We start from the raw sequence: 25,947 nt of genomic DNA on the forward strand, positions 1-25,947 counted from the left end.
ACCTGTAAGCTCCTTGAGAATAGTATTAAGTCTGTGAGATACTCATTCTTTATCCTGGAAGTATGCCTAGCAGAGAAAGTACTTGATAACTGTCCTTCTGAGTGCGGTGCTCTAAGCACATGTCTCACTTGGACCAATAATGCCCTTTCATATACTAAATGCAGTGGAACAAGAGAGTACTAGTCTGGGGTGGCTCTCTGGAAGGTCTGCCTCTACACAGGGCGATAATTAGCCTTGGAGATCTCTGTCTTAACAAGATAGGGACTAGTCATTTAGGAAGACAGAGTAGACACTATTTTGAGGATAATTACAAGGACTTACCTTTTGGAGGTAATTACCTTTGTTGAGTGCCTATAAGCACTGTTCTCATTTGATTTATAACTGTGGAATAGACATTATTTTCTTCATTTAAATATGAAGAGACCAAGTGAAGCTCAGAGAAGTGAAATTGCTCACAGTTACAGCTAATGAGCGGTGATTCAGGAATTTAAACTCAGGTATATCAAACTGCAAAGCCCACCCGCTGCCCAAGCAGCACCTGGCACATAGTAGGTGCTCAGTAAATATTTGTGGAATGAGTGAATGAGTTTTCCCCTTGCCATTTCTTCTCCATCAGCCTATCTTGTCCTCTCCCCCGCTCCTCCTCTGACTTGGCCTGACGTTTCAAAGTGACGTTGACTTACATTTAAAGGTTCTGGAAGAGGCTGCTGTTAAAATGCAGTGAGCGCACCTTACCTGGGAGGAAGAGTTTGGCCCTCTTCTGACACAGCCCAGGTCACTTCTCTGTCATCCAGGCCAATGCGAAGGCCTGGAGTTGATCCAGGTAAATTTGGATTGAGAAGAGGGAGAGCGGGGAGGTGAAGGCTGCAAAGGCGTGAGGCAAGAGGAAAGGCCGGAACAAAGAGTCTGGAGACAATTGCCAATTTTTCAAAAGGGTCAGGTCCTTTGGGATGGGATGCCCAATAAATATTAGACGAATTAACAGAAATCCAGCCCCAGGGCTCCCCTGCCTTGTTGGGGACTCTAGGGCAGGCCATCCCACACTGAGAGGCATACCCGCGCAGGGCCACTTTGGGGGCGGCGGTGGCCCCCTGGCCTCGGAGCGGCCCCGTTGGTCCCCGCAGGCGGGCAGGAGCTCGGAGGCCATTGGCTGGCGCGCGGGCGGCGGAGGGGCGGGGAGCGCCGCCGAAGGGGACTGTTTGCTCCTACGGGCTGTAGATGGAGCTGTCCGGCCCCGGCGAGGGGGAAGGTGCTTGGAAAACGTTCTTCTTCTCCCTGGCCGGCCCGAGCGGGGAACAGCGCTCCCAGGATGCAGTTTGTGTCAACACGGCCGCAGCCTCAGCAGCTGGGCATCCAGGGCCTGGGGCTGGACGGCGGGAGCTGGAGCTGGGCGCAGGCTCTGCCCCCGGAGGAGGTCTGCCACCAGGAGCCGGCGCTGCGCGGGGAAATGGCCGAGGGAATGCCGCCCATGCAGGTGGGTGCACCCCCGCCGGCGCCATGGCCGCCCGCCTGCCGTGGGGGCGGGGCGGGGCGCCGGGCAGTGGGCGCCGGGCGGCTGGGGGCCCGGGCCGCGCGGGGCGGGGACGGAGGCCGGGTGGGCCGGGGCGCCGGGGGCTCGCGCGGCAGGCCCGGCCCGGCGCCCTCGCAGGCCCCGCCCGCGCCCCGGAGCGGAGGGCGCCCGAGGCCGCGTGCCGGCAGGGCCCAGAGCCGGCGCCCGGGGAGGCCCCGCGGGGCGGGGGGCCCGGAACGCGCGGTCCCCGGGCCCTGGCGGGGCCGTGACCGCGTCACCCACCCCGGCCCGGGCTCGCCGAGGGGCTTGCCGGCCGCACTCGCGCCGGGCCGGCGACGTGGGCGCGCAGGGTACCTCGTCAGGTCACACTGCGGCCACTCTGACGAAAAGATGTTTTAAGCGGTGTATGGCCATCTTTCACCGAGCATAACGAGCGATTCACCCTTCCCCGGCACCGGCTGGGACGGAGGGAAGGGGCCGCTGAGAGGTGATTCTGCCCTCCTTCCAGCGGTGGGCAAACTTGGTTGCACATTAGAAGCACCTGAGCAGCTTAAGAGTCCTGACGCCCAAGCCTCGTCCAGACCGGTTAAATCAGCGCCTCTGGGGTTGAGAATAGGCACCAGTCATTTCGTAAAGGTCCATGAGGATCTCAGTTCCGGAGTCAGAGCTCCAGAGCGGTGTGTAAAACACGAGGACCTGATGCTGAGAGAGGCCTGGATAGCTTTGCCGGGAGGAGAGTGTGGGAGGTGACTCTGTGGGCTGGACCCCGCGGAGCCTCCTCTGTCCCTGGCCTGGTTCTCAGCCAGCCGGATTCTGACAAGTCGGCCAGGAGTTGCTGTGTCCTGTTTAATCATTTTTCAGCTTTAGGTCTCCAAACCTGTGTAGGGGAGCAGAATTTGCCGCCCCAAGATATGCCTCTTTGGCATAAGGATTATTTTAAGATGGTTATCTTAGAGAAGCTGCAGGCACAGGAGAAGCTCTGAAAACCAAGTAGGAGTTCCCTCTGTAAAAGAGAAATCTCCATCGCTCTACCAGGAAGAAGAGCATGACTCAATGTCTCTAAGAACTCTTACCAATGGAGAAGGCAGGGACTTAACACCTGCATAAACCCATACACCCTTGTGTCCTCTTCTTCTCCTGGTCACCTCCTGTGACTGACTCCTCCACCCCCCAACATCATCTTCTGTCTTTAGCTGAAGGTGGTATTTAAGGTAGTGGCCTGGGCCATTCTGGCGAGTAACTCAGTTTTCTGGGTCTCTCCCAGGTATACAGGAGGTATACGTGTTTTTGTTTGTTTGTTTGTTTTATTTTATTTATTTTGGCTGCATTGGGTCTTCGTTGCTGCATGCAGGCTTTCTCTAGTCGTGGCGAGTGGGGCTACTCTTCGTTGAAGTGCGCAGGCTTCTCACTGCGGTGACTTCTCTTGTTGCGGAGCACGGGCTGTCGGTGCGCGGGCTTCAGCAGTTGTGGCTCACGGGCTCTAGAGCGCAGGCTCAGTAGTTGTGGCGCGCGGGCTCAGTAGTTGTGGCGCGCGGGCTCAGTAGTTGTGGCGCGCGGGCTCAGTTGCTCCGCAGCACGTGGGATCTTCCCAGACCAGGGCTCGAACCCATTTCGCCTGCTTTGGCAGGCAGATTCTTATCCACTGCGCCACCGGGGAAGCCCCGGTGTACATGTTTGTAAAACTTCGTTTTTCTCGTGTTAGTCTGTCTTATGTCAATTCGCCTGTTAGGCCAGCCGAAGAACCTGGAAGGGTAGAAGGACAATTTTTCTTCCCCAACACCTGCAAACAGTAAACCGGGCCCGGTGGCTCTCTGAACTGCCACCATCAGCCCTTGCCCGCTTCTGTAGGCCAGGCTGGAATGATGCCTGAATGAGCCCCAGTAGACGGCTTTGCTGGAAACATTACTGCCTCTTACGGAGCAGGGTGTGGGGCCCAGGCCCTGCTGCCCTTTCTCCCGTGTCAGGAGTGATTCCCTGGAAGCCGGGTGATGCTCCTCTGTGGCTGTCACGGCTGCTCCGAGTTCGAGAGGGCAGTGAGCACGCCTGCCCCTGCCTGCCCAGCTCACCGCCAAGTAACGGGTCTCCACTTCGCCCAGCCGGGGGGCCTCTTCAGCAGCCACGGAGAGAACAGAAAATGACACCTCCTCCTGTCCCATGTGGCAAGGAGAGGCCATTTCAGCCCTGCTGTCCAGTAAGCCCTGGGTGCTGGTATGGTATGGGGCCAGTTCCCAGGTCACCAGTGCACAGTGACCACCCCGCCCTTGGTCGTAGGGCTCGGCTCCTAACTTGCACCCAGGGGACCTCGCCCTCCAGGGTAAGGACCCAGAGCTGGGGGAGTACCAGAGGGCCGGGACCATCAGGTACCCCTCCCCCCTGGGAAGCAGAGGGGGCTGGGAGGGCTTCTCTTCCTCTTAGAGATGTCGCCTCCTCCTCTCCTCAGTGAATGACATTGTTTGGCAAACCCACTTTTATTTTGGGAAATATGAATACGTACTTACGTAAGGAGACAGAGCTGCTCGTCTGCTCTCTTGCTCGGGCTCCCGGTGTCTCCCTTGGCTGCAGCCCTGCTGGGAAGGGTGGCGGCCCGGTTACCTGAACTGTGTTTTTTGTCACCTGCAGCGCCTAGAACTACTCCAGTTGACAGTGCAGCGAGGCGCTGTGGAATGACCGGCCACTTCTCTGTGGCTCTGTTTCGTCATCTTTAAAGCAGAGATAGATAATCATTCTTGCCCTAACCTGCTTAGAGATCGCTGGGAAGATTAGGGGCAGATGACTGACATGAAAATTTTTACTTTGAAACAGCAAACAGTGGGCAGCTCTAGAGTTCATCATTAAGTCTAGCCCATGAAGAAAACAGATGGGCTCGCCAAGGAAAGTGGTTCGTGACGTTTTAGGCTGGGGTCCACAGCCTTGACCTGTCAGGGGTCAAGGTGGGGTGGTAAACTAGTGGCCAGCTTGACTCCTGCAGCTGGGAAGTGGGAAGATTGGGTGGGTGGCTGCCCGAGCTCTTGCTGGCATGTTAAGGAACACCGTAGCCTGAGAGGCAGGGGCTTGGCAGGAGAGCGAGACTCTGCGGCATCTGATGAGTTGTCCCCTGCTCTCAGGCCACCCTGCCTCCTCACACAGGGTCTCATCCCCGCTGTCGCTTTCTCCCTCCTCGCACAGGCTCAGGAATGGGACATGGACGCCCGGCGACCAATGCCTTTTCAGTTCCCACCCTTCCCAGATAGGGCACCCGTCTTCCCCGACCGCATGATGAGAGAGCCCCAGCTGCCCACGGCAGAGATCTCTCTCTGGACCGTGGTGGCCGCCATCCAGGCCGTGGAGAGGAAGGTGGATGCCCAGGCCAGCCAGCTGCTAAACCTGGAGGGCCGGACGGGGACGGCCGAGAAGAAGCTGGCCGACTGCGAGAAGACGGCCGTGGAGTTCGGGAACCACATGGAGGGCAAGTGGGCCGTGCTGGGGACCCTGCTGCAGGAGTACGGGCTGCTGCAGAGGCGGCTGGAGAACATGGAGAACCTTCTGAGGAACAGGAACTTCTGGGTCCTGCGGCTGCCGCCGGGCAGCAAGGGCGAGGTCCCCAAGGTAAGTGGCGGTCCCCAGGGGCAGGGATGGCGGCGAGGACCAGCCCACGTGGACAACGCTCTTTTTGCCAGGCCTTCTCACAAGCGTCTCTGGCTCCCTGTTGCCTGACTTCAGTGTCTTCTTCCCAAAGCCTGCCTCCACTCTAACCACTTCGTCTGCAATGTTCCACCGCAGCGAGGCTGGCCTCCAGCCGTTCCCCACGGAGCCCGCAGGCCCTGCCTGTGAGCCTTTGCCCTCACTGTTCCCAGTCCCTCCCCAGGTGTCTGGGCGTCCGCAGATTCCGACAGCGCCTCGTGCTTGGGTTTTCCCCTTGGCGCCTGCAAATGACCCTGTGTCATTGGTTATCTTTGTGTCTGCTCCTCTGAATGGTTGGGGACTGACCCAGACCACGCCAACCAGAGTCACTTGAGTCATGACCACCGCCCTCCGGCGGGCCCTCCTCACAGCTCAGAATTCACGCTCCATTTCCTGTTCCGTTTTCTCTCCTGCCGTCCCCGGCTCATCAACCCTGCGGGCTCAGTCAGCACGCCCCTGAGAAGATGGGGTCACCCTCCGGAGACTCCACGTGCAGCTGCATGTACTCTGCCTTCCTGTTACTGTGGGCTCGCCACCCCACCCCTTCACTTGCTCCGGGAAGTCACGCAGCATCTCCCCTTTGTCCGCTGCGTTGTCACCGCCTCCCTCTCCACTAGCTCATCCCCAACAGCTCGTAGACATTCTGCAGCGTCGCCCGTCTCTGTAATAAAGAAACCTCCCTCCAGTCGTGCCTCATTTCTCTGCTCCTCTTTAGAGTGGTCTTTCCCTGCTGTCTCCGATTCCTTCTTCATTTTCTCTCTCTCCCTTTTTTAACCTTTTTATTATAGAAAATTCAAACCTAGACAAAAGTAGATCGAATTGTGTGATGAACCCTCATGAATCCATCGTCCAGCTTCTGCAGTTATCAGCTCTTGGACAATCTTGTTTCCTCTGACTCCCTACCCACATCCCCCTCCCATTTTATTTTGAAGCACATCTCAGACAGCAGTCGTTTTAATTGTAAATATTTCAGTAGGTAGCTCTAAAAGGTAAGGACTCTTTTTTTAAAGTAATAATCTCAAGATTATCACTACCATAACAAAGATCTCGACCTACTCAAATATCCAGTCAGTGTTCAGATTTTCAGTTCTTCCAAAAATATTATATATTTTTTTCTGTTAGTTTGCCTGAATCAGAACTTGAATAAGCCCACACACTGTGATTCCTGTGTCTCTTAAGTCTCTTCAATCTGTAAGTTCCTCCTTCATCTCTCTCATTTTTCCTTGTAGTTTATCTGTGGAAGAAACTAGGCCATCTGTCCTGTGGAATTTCTCACTCTCTGGATTCTGCTGCTGCATCCTCTGTGGTCTCATTTAACATGCTCCTCTCTTCTCAGCGTTCCAGTAAATTGGTGACTGGATTATTCTCCCTGGAACCCACGTGGTTGAGGCTTTTGCTGCCACTTCTCCATCCTAGTGGTCTTGCCAGGGCTCTAATGACATCCATGGTATTAAAGCCAAGGGTTGTTAAAGCCATGGTATTAAAGCCTCAGTCTTCACCTCCCTGCCCTGTCAGCAGCATTTCATGCAGGAGACCCCTCCCTCCTTGAAACACCTGTTCGCCTGCCTTCCAGGATCCCCGCAGCCCCTTGGTTCTTTTCCTGCGTCACTACCTGCTCCTTCTCAGTCTTCTTCGCTGCTTCCCCCTCCTTTTCCTGACTTCTAGTGTTTGGAGTGGTCCAGGGCTCCGTCCTGACCTTCTGCTCGCTCCCTACACTCCCTCCCTCATGATTTCATCCAGGCTCAGCGTTTTAGATGCTGTCAGCTCTCAAAGGCAGTCTTCCCCCCCACCCCCCGCTCTGTCTCTGTATCCTGCCCAGACTTCCTCCTTGAATGCAGAGTCACGTTCCTGCCTGTTGATTCAGCATCTCCATCAGGATGTCAGTAAATGTCTTAGATTTAACTCGACCAAACTGAACCCCCGATTTCTGCCTGAACCCTGTTCTACTCAAAGTCGCCCTCCTCTCCGTCGGAGACAAGAGCATCCTTCCAGCTGCTCAAGCCACAAGCCTTAGGCCCATCCTTCTCTCCTTTCTTTCTCACACCCAACTTCCGCCATATTAGTAAATACCATCTGATTTTTCTTCAAAACATACGCACAGCCCGGCCACTCCTCCCCGCCTCCACGGCTCCTGCCTTCGTCTGTTGGAGCCATCATCGCCTCCCGTCTGATTATTGCCATGGCCTCCTCCCTGGTCCTCTTGTCTCCATCTTGGGCCCCCCCCCCCCACCCCAATACAGTCTATTCTCAGCAGAGCAGCCAGAGTGATCCTTTAGAAATATCAGTCAGTCATGACTTCCCTGTCAGTCCAGTCCAGTCCATTGGTTAAGACTCCGCACTTCCACTTCAGGGACCGTGGGTTTAATCCCTGGTCGGGGAACTAAAATCCCGCATGCTGCACGGCGAGGCTAAAAAATAAATATTCATAGCTTTCTTCCCTGCCCCCGTACCCCCAATAAGGAGGAAGAAAAAATACAAATCAGTCATATTACACCTCTGCTTAAAACCCCCCAGATGGCTCCCCATCTTATTCAGCATAAAAGCCCCCATTTCATCAATGGCCCCCTCCCTCTGGCCCACCCATCCGACCTCATTTCCCCCTCACCCCCTCTTGGCCACTCCTTGCTCCCCACGGTCCCATGGCAAGGACTTTCCTCCACTGAAGGGCCCCCGCCCCGTCGCTCCCATCAGGGGTTCTGCTCAGCTGTCACTGGATTGCTGTCCCTTCCTGGCCACCCAATCCCAGCACACTCTTTCCTCGGTCCCTGCTCTCATTTCCTCCAAAGCACTTATGACATCAGGCATCTTAAATACTTACTTCTTTTTTTTGTCTCTTGGTTGGTTTTCCTCTGCTTGGTTCACTGCAGTGTCTCCGGGCCTACAACAGTACCTGGCTTATAGCAAAAAATGTTCGCCGAATGACTCTCCAGCTGGAGGGGTCACGCTTCCACATAAGGGACTGGGTCTTCTTAGTCTTTGTGTCTGGTAGCCGACCCAGTGGCTTTGCCGGAGGAGGTGCTGGACAGGGATCCATTGAGGCCACGCAGAGCCGAGTTCTCACAGTGGCTTTGGTTCCTCCCTAAGCCACCCCCAGCACTGCAGCCCCCAGGGGCTCGTGTTTGTAGAGTTTGGCTTATATAACATATTGCCGTGCGGCATAGGCGGCATCTCCTCCCACGCTGCCCTTTGCCCTTGTCTGCGCTCTGCATTTTAACTCGGTGCTGCGTCCCGGCCCTGCTGTGCATCCTGTGTGTTGGGCCAGGCGTTGGGGGTCTTGAGTTGACACGTGCCCTCACGGAACAATGGAATGGTTGTGGGGTCCAGAATTAGAAGGCTTGGGTTTGAATCTTGGCTTTGCCACGTGCCGGTTTTCCTACCGCAAGTCAGCCATGTTTTGTGTTGTTTCTGAGCCTCCTCAACTCCTCTTTGGAAAGAAGTGAAGTATAAATAAGTAATTTAGTAAGTAAACTCCCAGGTGGTCTCTCTGAGCTTCAGTGTTCTCATCTGTAGCATGAAGATGATAATATGCCTACTTTGTGGAGTTGTGAGGATTAACTGATTTCGTTGATGGGACAACACTGTGTAGCTCATTGTAGTAGTTATCTATTGCCATGTAACAAATTACCCCAACCCTTAGCAGCCTAAAAAAATTATTATTTATCATTTTACAGTTTTCGTGGGTTAAGAATTCAGGAGCCGCTTAGCTGAGTGGTTCTGGCTCAGAGTCTCATGAAGTTATAGTCAAGCTGATGACTGGGGCTACAGTCATCTGAAGGCTTGACTGAGGCTGGAGGATTGGCTTCCAGTATGCTCACTCGCCTGTGTTAGCAGGAAGCCTTAGCTAGCTCCTCACCGCTTGGACCTGCGCCACAAGGCTGCCTGAGCATTCTCACAACATGGCAGCTGGCTTCCCCTAGAGTGAGTGATCCAGAAAGAGAGGCCAGGATGGAAGCTGCAATGTCTTTTATGACCCAGTCTTAGAAATTGTACACCGTCACTTCTTTATTTATTTGTTAGGAGCAAGTCACTCAATCCCGCACTCAAGAGGAGGAAAATTAGGCTTTATTTTTTGAAGGGATTGTCAGAATTTGCAGACATACTTTAAAACCTCCATAACCATAAAGCACCATGAGAATGTTAATTAATGTCGCTGGCAATAGTTTTAATTCATTGTAGACTCTTGGCCTTGCTAGATGCATTCTCTTTGTCAGATTCAAATTTAAGGCTGCTGTCTCTCAGCTTCTCTGTGCCTCGTGGGTTCTATTAATTGGTGAATTGTTCATGGATAATTCATGGATATTCTGTCCTGTCTGGCTAGGCTGTAGGTTCCCTGCAATCTTGGCCCATGTCTCAGAGTTCTGCTGTATCCTAGCAGAGTGAGGTTTTTGCAGAGTGATGTCTATTTCCAGTTGTGGGACTATGATTGTGGAGTTTTGACTGGTGAAGGGGGGGCAGAGGAGTTGGTGTGTTGGAAAAGATAACAAACTTGGTTTTGGATACATTTAGTTTGAGGTACTTAAAAGATGAATAGGGACTTCCCTGGCGGTCCAGTGGTTAAGACTTCGCCTTCCAATGCAGGGGGTGCGGGTTCGATCCCTGGTCGGGGAGCTAAGATCCCACATGCCTTGCGGCCAAGAAAACAAAACCTAAAACGGAAGCAATATTGTAACAAATTTAACAGAGACTTAAAAAAAATAGTCCATATCAAAAAAAAATCTTAAAAAGAGAAAAAAGATGAATAAATGAAGCCACTCAGAAGGCTATTGCAATGTGAACTTTGAAGGGAGGAGGGAAAGCTGAAGAGTGTCGTCTGCAAAGAGGTAACCACTGAACCTGTGAAAAGAATGAAACGGCCAAGGGGAAAGTGAGGAAACAGGGCAGGGTGAGGGCAGAACCACGGTCCCGGGGGGAGGAAGAGAGAGCAGTACAGAAGACGTGAACCGGGTGGGCAGAAGGCAGCGTGGTCGTGGAAACCAAGCAGGAGGAAATTCCAGGAAGGTGGTCCGACCTTTCAGAGAGGTCTGAAGGGGTGAAACCTAACAGCAGGAGCCTGATGACCTCCCAGGATGTGGTTTCAGAGAGTGGGGGATGCTCATAGACAGATTTGGGGGGTTAAGGATGCCTGGATTGGGAAGAAAGCACAGAACGTGTGTCTCGGGATGTGTCAAGTGAAGGGGAAGAGTAGACTCATTTGTGGTGGCAGAGTTGAGTGGGGCTCCTCTCGGGTTGGGGGTCCTGAAGGGGGAACCGGGGGAGACAGAGGGACGGAAAATGCCAAAGGGAAAAGGTGGTTTGGGTTGAGTTTCACAGGCAGGAGGAGGAGAAATGAAGGGCACATGGGGGGGTGGGGGGTGGCTGGCTAGGCAAGAAGAAGGGCAGAGATGGGAGTTTGCCAACAGCCACCTGCCATCAAGGGGAGACCAGAGGAGATGGCGGAAGGCCCGGGGAGCATTGGGGAGAGGGAAGAGTGCGAAAGAAGCCTCCCGGGGAACACAGGGAGATGTCAGCAAGATCACCAAGAGGCTTCCGAAGCAGTCTGGAGCCAAGAGGCCTGAGTGTGTGGCGGTTGTCACCTGCAGAATTTTGTGACTTTTATCTAGAGCAGAGAATTGAAATGAAGAAAGTGGTCTGTATCCGTTTTCCCAGGTTGGGGATTTGCCGAAGTCTGGTGGAAGGTCCAGGGAATTAGGAGTTCTAGTTCCGTTTCTAAAGATGGGAGTGAGCTATCAGTCAGTGGGTGACATACAGGTATGCACATGGCACCTGCCCAGTCGCCCTTAGGGTGATGAGCACCTGATGCCAGGGCTGGCATTTATCATTTGTGTACGGGCACTGCCCGCTTACCAAGCAATGCACCAGCAGGCCTGACACCAAGAGTGCTGCTTTTTTTATGCACACAAAGGTGCCATGTGTCAGGTACAAAGACCGATGGACTAGGGTTAGGGCCTTGGGGAGAACTGAGGGCTTGGATTTCAGAGTGAGAGGGAAAGGCTGGTCCAGCACGGATGGGAGTGGTAGGAGGTAAGGCTAAGGCTATGTGGTCAGAGAAGTGAAGCTCAGATATTGAAGTCTTGGAAGTGAAACCATCTTGAACAATTCTGTCCGAGATGAGGCCATGATGGTGAGTGACTGAAGTGAGTACAGACAAGAATCCTTGTCGAACTGAAATAACAGCTTTATGGAGCAGATCAGATGACCTTGAACACCACGTGACTGACATTGGATGCTGGATGACTCAGGCCACAGTGGGACCTTCCTAGTGTTGGCAACAGCTATTCAACACATTCAACAAATATTTATTGACTCCAAACTACATGCTTCTAGATGCTTGGGATATAGCGGTGCACGAAACAGATCAAGATTCCGGAGCCTTAGCTCGGGCAAGTTTTAGTGACAAAAACGCGACTGTGTACCTAGGGGTGACCTGACTGAAGTACAGTTTCTATAACAGGGTTTTATTGTACTTGGCTCGCTGATACGCACCCCAGGAACCTACTGCATCTCTGTCACCCTGAATGCCAAAAGCTTTACCTTCAGGTACCCAGTTTACCTAAAAGTGAAGTTACAAAGGATGTGCTTAAATGCTTAATTTTTAAAACGTAGTGGTGACCATCATTGTTACTGGAGGCACAGGAGGATCAGGAACGGAGTGGACTGACTCCGCTGAAACGGGCCGGGCAGGATGGGGAGGACGGGGGCCATGGATGGAGAGGGCCCAGTGCCCCTGATGAGGAGTTGGTGGGGGGGAGGAGCCAGCAGGAGGTTCCAGACTAAAACTCTTGTTGGCCCAGGTTCCGGTGACTTTTGTAGACATTGCCGTTTACTTCTCTGAGGACGAGTGGAAGAACCTGGATGAATGGCAGAAGGAGCTTTACAACAACCTGGTTAAGGAGAACTACAAGACCCTGATGTCCCTGGGTAAGGGCGCCTTCCCTCCCCTGTGGCGAGCACCTTGGGAGTGGGGAGTGAGATGCTTCTCGACCCACGGACCCACGGTGCACCACCCCCGGGCAAGGTGTTTCATGTTTATACCTCACGGAAACTCAAGAAACGATTTGCTTGCCTGCTAGGAAGTTAGAATGATTTATAACAGGATGGAAAGTAAAAACAGGGCCTATCACTGCAGGCCTGAACACTGTGCTGCTACCATTCCGGAATTACAGCCAAATAGCATCACTACGTGCTACCTCCCGGCAGCCTTGGATAAGCCACAGTCGCTCTGCTGCTGGCTTTCAGAGACCAGCTGTTTCCACACCAGAAACTGGAGAATCTATTGACTTGTTTTGATAGTTGCTCGTGAGAGATTACCACCTAGAGGACTGCTGGGGTGGGGTGGGGGAGGGGAGAGCTCCGCATCGCCCTTGATCGGGGCCCATTGATCAGCTTCACTCAGCCCTTCCTTCCCTTCCACCTCGTTCCAGACTCGGAAGGTCCAGTGTCCAAGCCAGATGCTCCACCCCAGGCCGAGCCCCGGGAAGAGCCTTGCGTGTGGGAGCAGCGTGACCCAGAAGAGAGAGAGATCCTGATGGATCCAGACACAGGTGATGGCAGCCGAAGACAGCCCTAGGTCCAGGGCAGGGTGGGAGAGAAGCACCGCCATCCCTGCATGAATTCCAGGCGGGCTTCTCCTGAGTCGTTCGCGGGGCCAGTTCTGCTGCCCTTGAAATTTGGCAGTCACCTACAGGAAGAGTTTCAGGGCCAGAAGGCGCACCACAGATGTTTGTCTTTTGGGTCAGAACCGTGTAGCTCGAGATGCCCAAGTAAGCTGGAGAAAAGAGGAAGGGGGGGTGGGCCTTGCAGCCTCCCAGGCCTGATGGGGGCCCTAGACCTGAGTGCAGCTCCAGCCTAGGGAGGTGGGCAGAGGGGGCTCTGCGTGGCGCGTGGTACACGTGGGGTGCGTGGCCGACTGCTTTGGGCCTGGCTGTCTTCTTCAGTATCCTCACTCCGTTCTCACAGACGCCCCATCACAGGCAGACTCACCCTCCAAGGCTTTCTCCTCATTCAGGGAAGATCTTACGTTCTGAGGATCCAGTTCCCCGAGAACATCACACCTGGCGGTGGGAGGCGCGAGGCTTCTCGGGACCTCAGCTCTCCTGAGCACTGTTGGGCCAGGTGAAATCTGGTCCTTGAACTGTATTCTCTGCCTTATCCCAGGAACCTTCACCCGTTGGGGCCCTCTGCCCTTCCTCCCTTTTCAGTGGAGGGTGTATTCACCGAAACTTCCCTAGAAGGTAGCTCAAAGGCAGCCCCCTCCCCCCATTCTGCTCTCTTTACTGAGATATAATTCACATGCTGTAAATTCACTTTTGAAGGGTATCATTCAGTTCACCAAGTTGTGCAGCCATCATCACTATCTAATTCCAGAACATTTTCATCATAGGGAACCCCACGCCCATGAGCAGTCACTCCTGTTCTCTGTACCCCCCAGCCCCAGGTTGCTATGGATTTGCCTATTCTGGACATTTCGTCTAAATGGCTCCTTCGCTGTCTTAGGAACCACAAATGTTTGAGGGCAGCAGCTGTGGTAACCTTTCACAGTAGAGCAATGTAACCGCAACCGTTTCACTGAGTTATCCATCCCTGTGCCAGATAGAACAGGGACCACTGTGGCCTTTTTATGGAGGGACCGAGCAGACTGAGAGCCAGAGAGGGCAAGTGACTCATCCTCTGGGCTGGGGGCAGAGGTGAACCCAGGATCCGTGTCTTCCACTTCCTCATGTAGTCTCTTTCCTGCTGTCTCCTGCTGGGGCTAGTGTTATACATCACACCGTAGACCCTCATAAGAGGAACATGCCCCTGGGGTCACGTCACGGGGTCTGCATGGAAGATATGTTATTTGTCTTTTATCCATCCAGGGATGCGGCTGGGTTGCTTCCCTTTGCCCAGTCTAACTTCGTGTGTGTGTCTGTCTGTCTGTCTGTCTGGCCCACTCTTCCTGACTGGGGTGCAGAACAAGGACGAATGTCTCCCACACGGAGGGAGACCTGTGGCCTGTCCTGATTAGCACCCACCCAGGGTGGGCTGTTTCTGGAACCCTCTCCCAGCCTTATCACACCTCACTTTGTGGCTTGGCCTACCCCCTTGTCCTGAATGCCGATCGCCTCTCTGCTCCCAGGACCTCCTGCTCCTTGGGGTTCCCCATAGTTGCCCATAGAAACCCAGGACCCCTGTGCTCTTCCCTGGCCAGAGCTGTCAGCCGTGCTCCTGACCCCGAGAACGTCCAGCTGACGATCATTCACGCAAACGGCACCAAACGATGTGATTCTCTGTCCCCAGGAGCAGAGCCCCTGGTGCCTGCACAGGACGCGCCCTCTCAGGTGAAGCGGGAGGAGGCCCTGTGTGCCCGGGGTCAGCGGGGCCTGGAGGAAAGAGCCATCCCCACGGAGTCCATTACCGGTGAGTGAGCTGACTGGCCGCCCAAGCCGGGTGGCAGAGGAAAGGTCCAACGTGGTCCGCAGGCGCCCAGCGTTGTCTGACGTGTGTGCCAGGCCAGAGGCCTGAGCTGAAAACGGAAGACTGTGGGTCCAGGATGGATGGAGAGACAGGGTTTCCCACGAGGCACAGACCCGGCACACGACGTGGACGAGTTGCCAGCACGTCTGGGCTTAGCCGTTCTGTTTTCTCTTCTTTGTAATATCAGTTTTTAACTATTCCTTTCTTCCCTTGGAAAGCAGTATCTGCAGAAGTACTGAGTGTGAGGCATTTCACAGGTCCCGTGGGTGGGGGAATCTATGGGTCCGTAAGACCTGCTCCCGACTGGGAAGAGCTTTCGTTGTTTTAACCAAGCACTTACGGCTGCTGCCTCTGTGTCAGGCCCCGCACGGCCGCCGTGGTCTGGATAGCTCCTCTTCGATGGCATTCCGGCTGGACTTTGTACGTGAGATCTCTCTTAGAGGAGATATGTATTTATTAGTCAGAGTTCTCCAAACAGTCAACAGGGTGAGTGTGTGCGTGCGTGTGTGTGTGCGCATGTGTGTAGAGGGATATTGATTGAGTGATTGAATTTAAGGCGCTGGATTCTGCCAACTGGAGCGCCCGGGGCGGTCTGCCGGCAGGATTCCCTTTTCCTCGGGATGTCAGTCTTTTTCCATGAAGGCCGTCAGGGGGTGGGACGGGGCCCACCCACATTGTGGAAGGCAGTCCACCTTACTCAAAGTCCTGTTAAACTCCTCAAAACAAAAAAACAACACAGAAACATCGAGAATAATGTTTGGCCCGGTATCTGGGTACTGTAGTCTAGGCAAGTTGACACATAAAATTAACCGTCACAAGATATATTAACACACTGTAGCTCTTTACCTATCCACAAGTTAGAGCTCCACAAACCTCATCCCCCTTCATGAAAGCCTCACACTCATAGATAAGTGATAGCAGCCCCCAGGCAGAGGAAAGCCGCTTCCCGATTCATCCAGCCCGAGAGCATCACGGTGCTTCAAAGGGATCTTTAAGAGATAAGAAGGCAATAAAGGGTAAATGAGGTTTAATAGACTCTGCAGAGGAAAGAACGTGTAGGATGCATCTTAGAAAAATCCCGTTAAGATGGTTAAGATAAAAGGCTTCCTGGAAGGTGTCATTTTCCTGGATGATCCCTGCAGGAGGAAGACCTCCTTCCACGGTGGTGCTCAGGCCTCAGGCGTGAACCTCAGTTGAAGGAGTTAAGTTCCTGAAGGACAGGAAAGCTCTCTCGATGACATCACTGTTATGTCACCCCCCTGTAGTATCCACTTATTTGCGGCAAAAGCTCCAGCAACTGAGGCCAAGCTGACCTAAAGCTTTAATTAGAATAATTACTGCTGATGTTTAGGGAAGAGAACTAATTGCATGACTCGAGAGACTTAAAGCACCACCTTGCGGGCGTTCCCGTGTCCCCTGACACCTTTGCTGCTCTGTTCCCGCAAGCAGACTCACCAGCTTCTGCCCATGACCTCCTGTCCCGGATCAAACAGGAAGACCCCCCGTGCGTGTGGTATCAGCACGAGTTGGCGGAGAGGGACATCCCAACGGACCCCAACTCAGGTGAGCGAGCCGTCGGAGCACGCGGGGGATGACTTTTGTCACTGCCAGAAAATCAATCCGACTGAGTCACTTTGGTGAAGGACTCAGGGAGTAAACTACAGTGTGTTCCTCAGGTGGCGACTTGGTACACAGTTTGGCATATAACTATTAGAAAAGTGGGGGGGATTTCTCTAAAGGAATCATTACACTGATAATTTGTACTGTCAGTGAACTGATACTAAAATGACTTCACTGGCTTCTGAAATATAATTAAAAAGCCTTTTAAAAGTTGTATGTATTTCTGTGACAGAAAGAAAGAAAGTAATTTACATTTCCTGGAATTTTCCTTGAGTGAATAGTAGTTAGAGGTCTCCCAGGAAACTTCTGGGGAGAGTCCAGGCATAAAGGGAAGCATAAAAGAACACTAGGGAAGCTCTGCCCGCCCAGGCCCCACGTGCGTGTGCGCGCGGGCATGTGCGTGCGTGCGGGCGTGCGTGTGCATTTGTGTGCGTGTGCGCTGTGTGTGCGCGTGTGCCTGTGTGTTCACATATGCTTGCAGAGCTGGAGGAGGCCAGTGTCATCTTGTTTGCTGGCTGTGACCCCGAAGTCTCATGCAACCCCGCACACCAGGAAAAGAAGCAGCTGTAAAATCTAGGGTTCCGCGTCGTTTGTCAACTCTACAGCTTCACAAGGGGGGAAGTTGAAGGGGTCCAGGGTGGAAGAGAAAGCAGCGCCCTCCCGACAGAGAGGCGGCAGTGTCCACTGCAGTTCCGATTAATGACCTTTGTCCACCGCTTCTGCCGTTGCCGATCTGGAAGGCCGGCCTCTCCTCCCTTGGTCCTGTGGGCCATCAGAGGCCAGGCTCCCCTCCGGCCTGGCCCCGCAGATGGCCCTGGGGCTCCGAGGACAGAGCCAGAAGACCTGGGTTCCCATCCTGGCTCTGCCGCCACGCAGCCTCCTCCCTGGCAGCAGCGCCAGTGAGGTCCCATTTGGGGAGGCTGTTGACGGGGGGACAGGGATACCCAAACTGCCACACGCCCTCTGAGCAGAGCAGCGGCCTCTGCACGTGGCGGTGTTCGCTCTTTTGGTGGGATGCTCGGTGGAAGGGAACAGGCTCTAAGACTGCCTTCTTTCCGCGAACAGAGTCTCTGATCTCCGCACACGACATCTTGTCATGGATAAAGCAGGAGGAGCAGCCGTACCCGTGGGGCCCTCGCGACTCCATGGAAGGAGAGCTCGGATTAGATTCTGGCCCCGGTGAGTGGTGCACCCAGCGGGGCCCCTGGGTATTTTGTCCAGAGGGATGGTTGCTCACCCAGCCTAGCCCCTTACAGGGTGATGTTCTGTCATGGCAGCCTTTCGAAGGCCTGTATCAAAGCACTGTCCCCTTTCCTTCTGGAGGATGGCAGGTATGTTAGTTTCCTAGGGCTGTCTTAACAAAAATACCCAACTGGGTGGCTTAAAACAGCAGAAATTTATTCTCTCATAGTTCTGGAGGCCTGAAGTCTGAAATCAAAGGGTCGGCACGGCCACGCTCCCTCTGAAAGCTGTAGGGGAGCCCTGCCTTGCCTCTGCCTAGCTTCTGTGTTTGTTGGCGATCTTTGGTGTTCCTTGGTCTGTGGGTGTGTCACCCCAATCTTCTGTCTTCACACGGTCTGTGTCTTATAAGGTCACGAGTCACATTGGATCAGGGGCCTGCCCTTCTCCAGTATGACCTCATCTTAATTACACCTGGAGAGATCCTATTTCCAAATAAGGTCACATTCTGAAGTACTTGGGGGGGGTGGTCCAGATTTTGATGTATCTTTTGGGGGGATACAATTCAAGCCGTAACAACAGGGAAAGGCGAGCCGGCTGGGAGCGAGCTGAGGCGGTGGTGTCTGAGCAGCGGGTGATGGCAGCAGGTGGCCCACACACTAGGAAACACTCACCAGAGCGCCCAAGGCAGCTGACATCCCAGAGTAACTGGGAAGATCCTGAAGCTCAAATAGGAAGAGGGGATTTTTTTCTGCCGACAAGTATGAGGCCAAATATCTCCCCTGACTTGGGTCTCTTGGGTCTTTTTGGAAGCTCCCCTACTGGCTGAGGACCTTTGGCATGTGTTGGTGGATTAGGTAACACGTAGCGTCAGGCTCACATTCCTTGCCAGGGCCAGTACCACTGAAACAGCTGGCTTAATGCCCTCTGGGTGACTGGGGTGGTGAAGGGACAGTTAATCATATGTTCCTTGCTCACATTCCTGACACCCTCTAAGAGCTCGAAATCCATGTCAGAGCTGAGGACATGGGTTATTTCTGAATCTGAAGGGACATTTAAAACCCAGGTGAGCGGATCTCACTCTCTGTGAGACAAACTTAGTTCAGTCTGGAAGAGCAGAGTGGGGCCGGAGGAATGGGCAGGGGATGGCAGAGGAACGGTGCCCATCCTTGTCTAAAACAGAACTTCAGTTGTCCTCTTTCTAACCTGCTGGTGGGGTGGGATGTGACAGGGACATCCAGGGGACTGCCTGTGAGGGCAGGAAGAAGTGATAGTGGTTGCTGCTACCCCATCCTCTGCAGCGCTCAGGCCACCGTTTCTAGCCCTGGCCCTGAAGGCAGGGGTACCAGATCGTCAGACATTGTGCCACGAAACTCTGCCCAAATCTTTGTCCCTCAGCGCTACCTTGCCAATTTCTCCAACTTGGCTAAGAGCGTGTGGGCTTCAAGGAGCCTTTTCCTGGGACCTCTGTGGTTGTGAAAACAATGTGAGAGACTCGTGCAGAAATCGCCAGGCTTTGCAAATTACCAAAACGCTTTCCTTCTCCAGTTCGAATATGCCGAGTGACTCATAGAACAGTTTGCCTCGTGTTGTTTTGTCTCTGGGAGGCCTTAGAAACTTTGCATTTGGGAAGAAGTGCCCAGAATTGGGAGAGAGGGGTGTCTGGAAATGCTTCTCCTGCCCGCCCAGTCACTAGAGCCTCTTATCAGAGCCTCTTGTCTTTCTCCCCATATGAACCTGCCTTCCACTCATTAATGCTGGAATGTGAAATTAGCATCTCACTGTGATTTCTCTGAGGTTTAAAGCACACCTAGTGCTGTGGTTGCCAAGGACAACCAGGTGGACTTTTGGTAAGACATGGCATCATGTGGCAGTCTTCTGGAGGGGGCTTGGAAGGGGAGAGGGGGCAGGGCTAGAGAGTAAAACGCAGAAATATATACATGTTCATGCCAACCCCCTTCCCTGGCCCTGCCATAAACAAGAGAGAAAGACCTGGTGTCCTGCTTAACTCAGAGTCAGACGTCAGCCTAACTGGACATTACATTTTAGTAAAAAGGATTCCTGGCTTTATATATTAGTGAGTGGGTATTACTCTCTGCTCTCTGACAGTTAGTGTAAGGCAGGAAAAAAGTCTGGTTCACTCAGAGGTAATGTGCATGGGGCTCCACTGAAGCAGGAAGTATGAATAGGACTTTGGAGTTCGGTGGCTACTGGGTGCTTCTGGAGAGAGTGGGGAGCCTCAGGCCAGACCACCCTACCCAGACGCCAGCACTCAAAACACACTCGCAAATCACAGGATACAATTTGAAAGCACCCTCCTGAAATTCCCACTTACTGCCTTGGGTTAAAACAGTGATTCCAGCCTTTTTTAGTCTCTGATACTTAACAAATATTTACCTCGTGCCTGCTCTATGCTATGCAGTACTACAGGCACTTGGAATAAGTGGTGAAGAAGGACCAGGGGCCTTTCCTTTTGTGGGACGGTGATGGGCAATAAGCAAGCAAACAAGATAAAGTCGGGGCGGTAAATGCTCTGAGGGTAACGACTCAGGGAAAACAGGAGGATGGGAGTCGGGGCAGGAAAGGAAGAAGCACTTGAGTGTGTCCAGATCATGAGAAGGAGCTAACCATGGGGCTGCTGGGGAAGGGAAGACCACAAGAGGGAAGGCCATAAGGAAGGCCATTTGGGGAATGAGGTTGGAGCAATAGGCAAGGAGGAGTCTGACCACGTATGACCTATGGGCCAGGTTAGCGTCTGGATTTTATTCTAATATGAAAGGAGACTAACAGAGGGTTTTAAACACAGTGGTGACATGATCTGGTTTACATTTTTAAAACGTAAGTTCGGGAATTGACTGGAGTCAGGTGGGGAGAAAGAGCCAGAAGCAGGGAAACCACGTAGGAGCTAATGTAGTGGGTAGAGACCAGGTCAAGAGGTGATGGTTGGAAATATAACTGATGGATTGTCTGTGGCGGATGAGGAGACAAGAGTGACTCCTAGGTTTTGATCCGGAAACACTGGGCGAATGGTGGTGCTGTTTGCTGAAATGGTGAGTCCTGGAAAAGCAGCAGATTAGCTGTGTAAATTAGGTGTTCTCCTCTGGACCCGTTCAACTTGAGATGACATCCAGGTAGCAATGTCAAGTAGACAGATGAACATAGGAGTCTGAAGTTGGAGAGCCTGGGGCTAGATTGATTGGGGAGTTACAGGTTGCAAGGACTTCTGACACCAACTACCTGGAATTAGGCCAGACTTCACAGGTGAAGCACCTCATTCTCCACATGACTGCTCTCACCTTACACAGCAGCTGCAAGTTCCAGGGTCCCCAGCCCACCCACGCTTCTGACCAGCTGGCTGCAAATTCAGGGGTCTCCATTAACGCCTCAGGTGCAGTAATTCCCTAGAACAACTCACAGAACTCAGGAAAGTGCTATACTTAGTTTTATTAGAGCTAGAGGATTCAAATCAGAACCAGCTGAAAGGGGAGGTCCGCAGGACCAGGTCTGGGAGGGTCCTAAGCACGAAGCTTCTGTTGTCTACTCCCTGTGGAGCCGGGAGTGTCAACGCTCTCCGCACAGTGATGAGTGACAATATTGCCTACCAGAGAACCGCACCGGAGCCTCTGTGTCCAGAGTTTTTACTGGGGTTTCTTTACATACGAACAATTGATTGAATATTCAAACTGCTTTAAAGAATAAAGACATTTATTCTCTTACGTAACTAAGAGGTAGTCCAGTTTTAGCCTTGTTTGGTTCAAGGATGCAGCTATATTATCAAGGACCCAGGTTCTTTCCAACTGCTTGTTCGGTCATCCTTGGTGTGGATGGAGCAAGCTGGCCACAGCTGTTCCAAGCGTCACCTCCAGACCCAGAGGGAAAGGAAAGGCCGTCTTTTTTCCTGCACTGTCTCCAAGGAGTGAGGACGCTTTCCTGGCAGCCTCCCAGCAAACACATCTCATCGGCCGGAACAAGGTCCCGTGCTTGTATCTGAATCAATTACTGGCCAGTGAGTTCTGGACTTAAAGTCCTCATGTTAGAGGCGGGAGGAGAAGGTGTGACGTAATCCCCATGGAGAGTGGAAAAGTGGGGCATGCTGAGTCATGGGGTGGGATGCCAGGGTTTGAGGTGTGTGATCTTCTCCAGCAGTCTTCAGCTACTTGAGTGCTGTCACTGCATTGGGGTCCCCCAGGCAAGCCCAACAGAGGAGAGAGGGGCAGAGGGACCACAGGAGCTAAGCTGGGTCAGGAAAGGAGAACAAAGGCGGGGGGCGGGGGGAGCAGGAAGGCAGTTGACAAAAGTGGTCTGGTGCTCACTCCGAGTTTGAAGAATGATCTCAGAGTAGGATTAGGATTGTTTGGGGTTGGGTTTCCTGGGAAACAGTCCCTGAGATGGAGGTTTACGTGCACGTGGTTTCCTTGGGGGTCCTCTTGGGAATAACACCCACGAAGGGGTGAGAGTAGCCAGTCAGGTAGAGGGAGAAGCAAGGCCCACAGTGCAGCTGTGACAGAGGCCACAGCCAAACCTGCAGTATTGACGGCATGACATCCTGGGTTGAGGCTAGGAGAGTTACAGTGGCCCCTGCCCCTGGCCAGTGTCCTGTGTAAACGGTTCTCTGCCTGCTCAGTGTTGGTTGGGATAGAGGGGGGCAGGCTGGGTGGGCCCAGCCTGTTTAGCAGTGTCACGTAAGGAACACGTGTCATGGGGAGGGGGCTCCTGCAGGAAGAAAGCACTGTGAACTGGGGATCGGGGAGGTGATGGAGGGTGAAGGAGAGAGAAGACTCCTAAATACAGTCAGCAAACCCAGTCGTGCCTTGGAAGTCGGAGTCCTGGGCCTGAGCTCGCTGCTCTGATGCTCAGAGCCTGGGCTTTGTGCCCCACTGACCCCAAGGTAGTGCGGAACCATGAACCCTGGAGACTCAGGGATGCGGGGAAGGGCATCATCGCAGGAGCGAGACAGGCGCTTCCTGGGGAGGCTGGCTGGGCATCCACTTCCACACGAGGATGTGGAGAGCACCAGTCACGTGGTCCGCGGCCAGGTGGGGTCAGGCGCCAGGGTGGGACTCATATCAACCCAGCTGACCCCGCCGCTGTACAAGGCCGAAGGCTGCCTGCGTAGTGGAGACATAACTGCAAATCGCAGGGTGGTTATGCGCCCGGCTCCCTGCACTCCCCTCCTGTAGGCCTTCAGACGGGCTTTTCACCTGGGATAGGTTCTGGCAAACTCTCTCCCTCCAGTCGAGAGATTCTCCGTAGGTAAATTAGCACTGAACATCAGAATACAATTAAGTCTTATTATTTCCAGGCGATTCCGCCTTCCAAGGGTACTTCCGCAGACCGCTGCTCCTCCGCCCACCAGCTCCCGGCATCTGGGGGTGTTTCCTATCCTAGCTGCGTGCCACCTGCCTGACCCGCTTCAGGTGCTCTCCAGCTGGTGGCTCTGTGCGGCTCCGAGGGTTGGGGAACCCTCGAGCACAGGGAACGTGATCATTTGCCTTGATCAATCCCCGCATCCTTTAGAGAAGCTGAGGCCCGGCCAGCCTGTGACTCGCAGGAAGCCACAGAGGAACTAGTTAAGGCCCGGGGCCCCCTTGCAGGGACGGCGCGAGTCCTGGACCGAGCAGTGTCAGCATGTTGCTTCTTCGTGTCTCCCCCCCCCCCCCCAGGTGACAGCCTGCTGATGGTGAAGAACCCGCCCCCGGCCCCGCCGCAGCCCCCGCCCGCCCCGCAGAGCCTGCCCCCGCTGCCGGCGCCCCCCGAGGACGCGGGCGGCCCCCCGAGCCGCGGCGGGGGCGCGCTGCTGGACGACGGCTTCCCCGCGCTGCCCGGGGAGCGGGGCGCGGGCGGGGCGCAGGCGGGCGGCCAGGAGGGCGGCGGCGGGGCCGCGGGGGGCGGGGGCGGCGGGGGCTGCGGCAGCTGCTGCGCGGGCGGCCTCCGCCGGAGCCTCCTGCTGCACGGCGCGCGCAGCAAGCCCTACGCGTGCCCGGAGTGCGGCAAGAGCTTCGGAGTGCGCAAGAGCCTCATCATCCACCACCGCAGCCACACCAAGGAGCGGCCGTACGAGTGCGCCGAGTGCGAGAAGAGCTTCAACTGCCACTCGGGCCTCATCCGCCACCAGATGACGCACCGCGGCGAGCGGCCCTACAAGTGCTCCGAGTGCGAGAAGACCTACAGCCGCAAGGAGCACCTGCAGAACCACCAGCGGCTGCACACGGGCGAGCGGCCCTTCCAGTGCGCGCTGTGCGGCAAGAGCTTCATCCGCAAGCAGAACCTGCTCAAGCACCAGCGCATCCACACCGGCGAGCGGCCCTACACGTGCGGCGAGTGCGGCAAGAGCTTCCGCTACAAGGAGTCGCTCAAGGACCACCTGCGCGTGCACAGCGGCGGCGGACCGGGCCTCGGCGCCCAGCGGCCCCTCCAGGCGCCGCCAGAGCGAGACTAGGGCTGGGCCGGGGGAGGGGAGGGCCCGGCGGCAGGAGCAGGGGGCGGGGGCGAGCCTGGGGGCGTCCTGAGGCCCCACGACCCGATCCTGCCCTTGGTTCTCGGGGCGCCTTCCCTCCCTCTACCCGCCACCTGCTGGAAATCGGGAACAGGAATTGCACTCCAGACGGGGCCCCCTGAGTGTGGGGCAGGGGTCCCCTAGACCTGTCCGGCCTGAACGGACAGCCCAGCCCTTCTCATAGGGTGGACCAAGGGGGCCGGCGCAGGGAAGGTGCCGGAAGGACAGCGGGGAGGTCCCTCTTCCGGCATCCCCCCTCAGACACCTAGCGTGCCCATTGGGCCTCTAGGGTCACAGATTGTGATCAGGGGAAGCCACCAGGGAGTCTCGGAACCCTTCTGAGATAAAGAAATAGGTCCTAAAATTAAGAGACCCTAAAAAAGGAAGCGAAGGTGTCCCAGTGAGAGGAGGGACGTGCTAAGGGATGGATCTCCGGGATGACAACACTGCCTCGCGTTTGAATAGCGCTTTATACTTTTTTAAACACGTTTTCTATCCGTTATCTATTTTCACCCTTAGCCTATCCCTCTGAGGTATGTGGGGTAGGATTTTCCTGACTTGATAGCTGAGGAAAGTGAGACACAGGTGAGATGGTTTGCCCGAGATCACACAGAAGAGAGTGGCAGGGCTGGGACCAGAGCCCTGCCCCCAGCGCAGTGTCCCCGCCACACACACTGCCTACCTCTGGCACGTGAGAGACCTCCCCGGCCTGGTCTCTCTCCTCTCTCTTTCCCCTGACCCACCAAAAATAATCAGAAGCAACAGGGGCCAACCCGTGGGGTTACTGGGAATGGGGAATAGATTGACTAGAAAATGCCCGGGGTTGTGCTTCCAGAAGGTTCTTCCTGGGCGGGCACCGCTGGGCGGGCGGGAGGACCCCCGGCCCCCGGCCTGCCCCTCCCGCCTCCAATCCCTCTACCTGGTGCAGCAGCGTCCTTCCACTGCACAGCAGTGACCCGGCCCTCCAGAGGCAGCTAGCACCCTGGCTCAGACCTCATCCTGATGATTTATTCGTTTCCCAGGGCTCAGGGGTGAGGGAGAGAGGCTCTTGCTGCAAGAGCAGCCATCGAGGAAGTGAGTCTCTTCCCAGGAGGGCCGGGGCCAGTAGGTGCTAGCGTCCGAGAGCCTCAGTCTCTCTCCTGCCCTGAGCCTCCCAACTGGTGCTGTCTGTTAACCGACCATGCTCGTGGACATGGACACAGACCCTCCTCTGCTCCAGACCCTGCAGGCGCCTCGGGAGGCGCCCAGAGGACTCCCCGTGTCAGTACATCTGCTCTGTGGTCCTGATGGGCCACAGCCTCCAGTTCTGCATCTTGCATGGCCAGGCACTGGGGTGGGGTGGCACGCCCCAGGACCCTTGTTTGTGTCAAGAATGACTTCCGCTCCTGCCATCGATCCCACTTCTCTCCCAGCTGGGGAGCACATGTGTGAGCGCTCTGCTTCTGCCCTTCCCCTCATCTGTGCCGCTCTGCTTTCCTCAGACCCCTTTTTGCCGTGCAAAGGGAATTCTTGAAATTAAATAAAAGGTGTCCAGATTGCAGACTGCATGTTCACAAAACCGGAGTGCTCTCCAGCGTGGCTTCGTACAGTAAACCCCCAATGAACTGGAATCCAGCTAACTGGGATTTTTTCCCCCCCTTTATTCTGCTTTTTGAAGGAGGCAAATCTTAAGAAAATGAGAAGCTAAATATAGACAAGCTCAATGGAGTTTTGTTGGAGCAGAAGGGGACCCTCTAGTCCATTGTACTGGTTGGGAGGCAGCAGTATTCTGCTTTTCAAAAGCACGTGGAGAAAATCAACATTTGCATAACCTAAATCATGGGAAGTAAGGCCAACAGGGTTTTTTGTTTGTTTGTTGCTTCTTTGGGCTGTTAAGAGAATGAAGGAGGGGGAGAAATCCCTACTGAGACATGGGTTTGAAACATTTGAGCCCACAGCTCGAGTCTGTCCCTTTATTTTACCTTCGAGGAGCTGATTCCCAAAGAGGTTTAGTGACGGATGAGTGAGAGAGCCAAGGCCAAGTTTCTGG

General features: G+C 54.5%; 1 protein-coding gene across 1 annotated transcript; it reads left to right on the top strand.

Annotated features, from left to right (window-relative positions):
• The first annotated feature begins 1,207 nt into the window (after window positions 1-1,207).
• ZNF282 (zinc finger protein 282) lies at window positions 1,208-25,476 on the top strand. The gene is made up of 8 exons (XM_068549626.1): window positions 1,208-1,474; window positions 4,676-5,095; window positions 11,962-12,088; window positions 12,592-12,711; window positions 14,447-14,566; window positions 16,073-16,186; window positions 17,309-17,422; window positions 23,086-25,476. Exons 1-8 carry the CDS (start codon window positions 1,310-1,312, stop codon window positions 23,859-23,861), a joined length of 1,956 nt encoding a protein of 651 aa, XP_068405727.1. The 5' UTR covers window positions 1,208-1,309; the 3' UTR covers window positions 23,862-25,476.
• Window positions 25,477-25,947: the final 471 nt, after the last annotated feature.

This window comes from Eschrichtius robustus, chromosome 8, assembly GCF_028021215.1.
Source record: "Eschrichtius robustus isolate mEscRob2 chromosome 8, mEscRob2.pri, whole genome shotgun sequence".
Taxonomy (NCBI): domain Eukaryota; kingdom Metazoa; phylum Chordata; class Mammalia; order Artiodactyla; family Eschrichtiidae; genus Eschrichtius; species Eschrichtius robustus.

Bases quoted from the DNA above. Each gene is read 5' to 3' on its own strand.
- ZNF282 (XM_068549626.1), top strand. From the start codon at position 1,310: ATGCAGTTTGTGTCAACACGGCCGCAGCCTCAGCAGCTGGGCATCCAG. The intron at 1,475-4,675 runs GTGGGTGCACCC...CTCCTCGCACAG, and splicing joins AGGGAATGCCGCCCATGCAG to GCTCAGGAATGGGACATGGA. The intron at 14,567-16,072 runs GTGAGTGAGCTG...TCCCGCAAGCAG, and splicing joins CCCCACGGAGTCCATTACCG to ACTCACCAGCTTCTGCCCAT.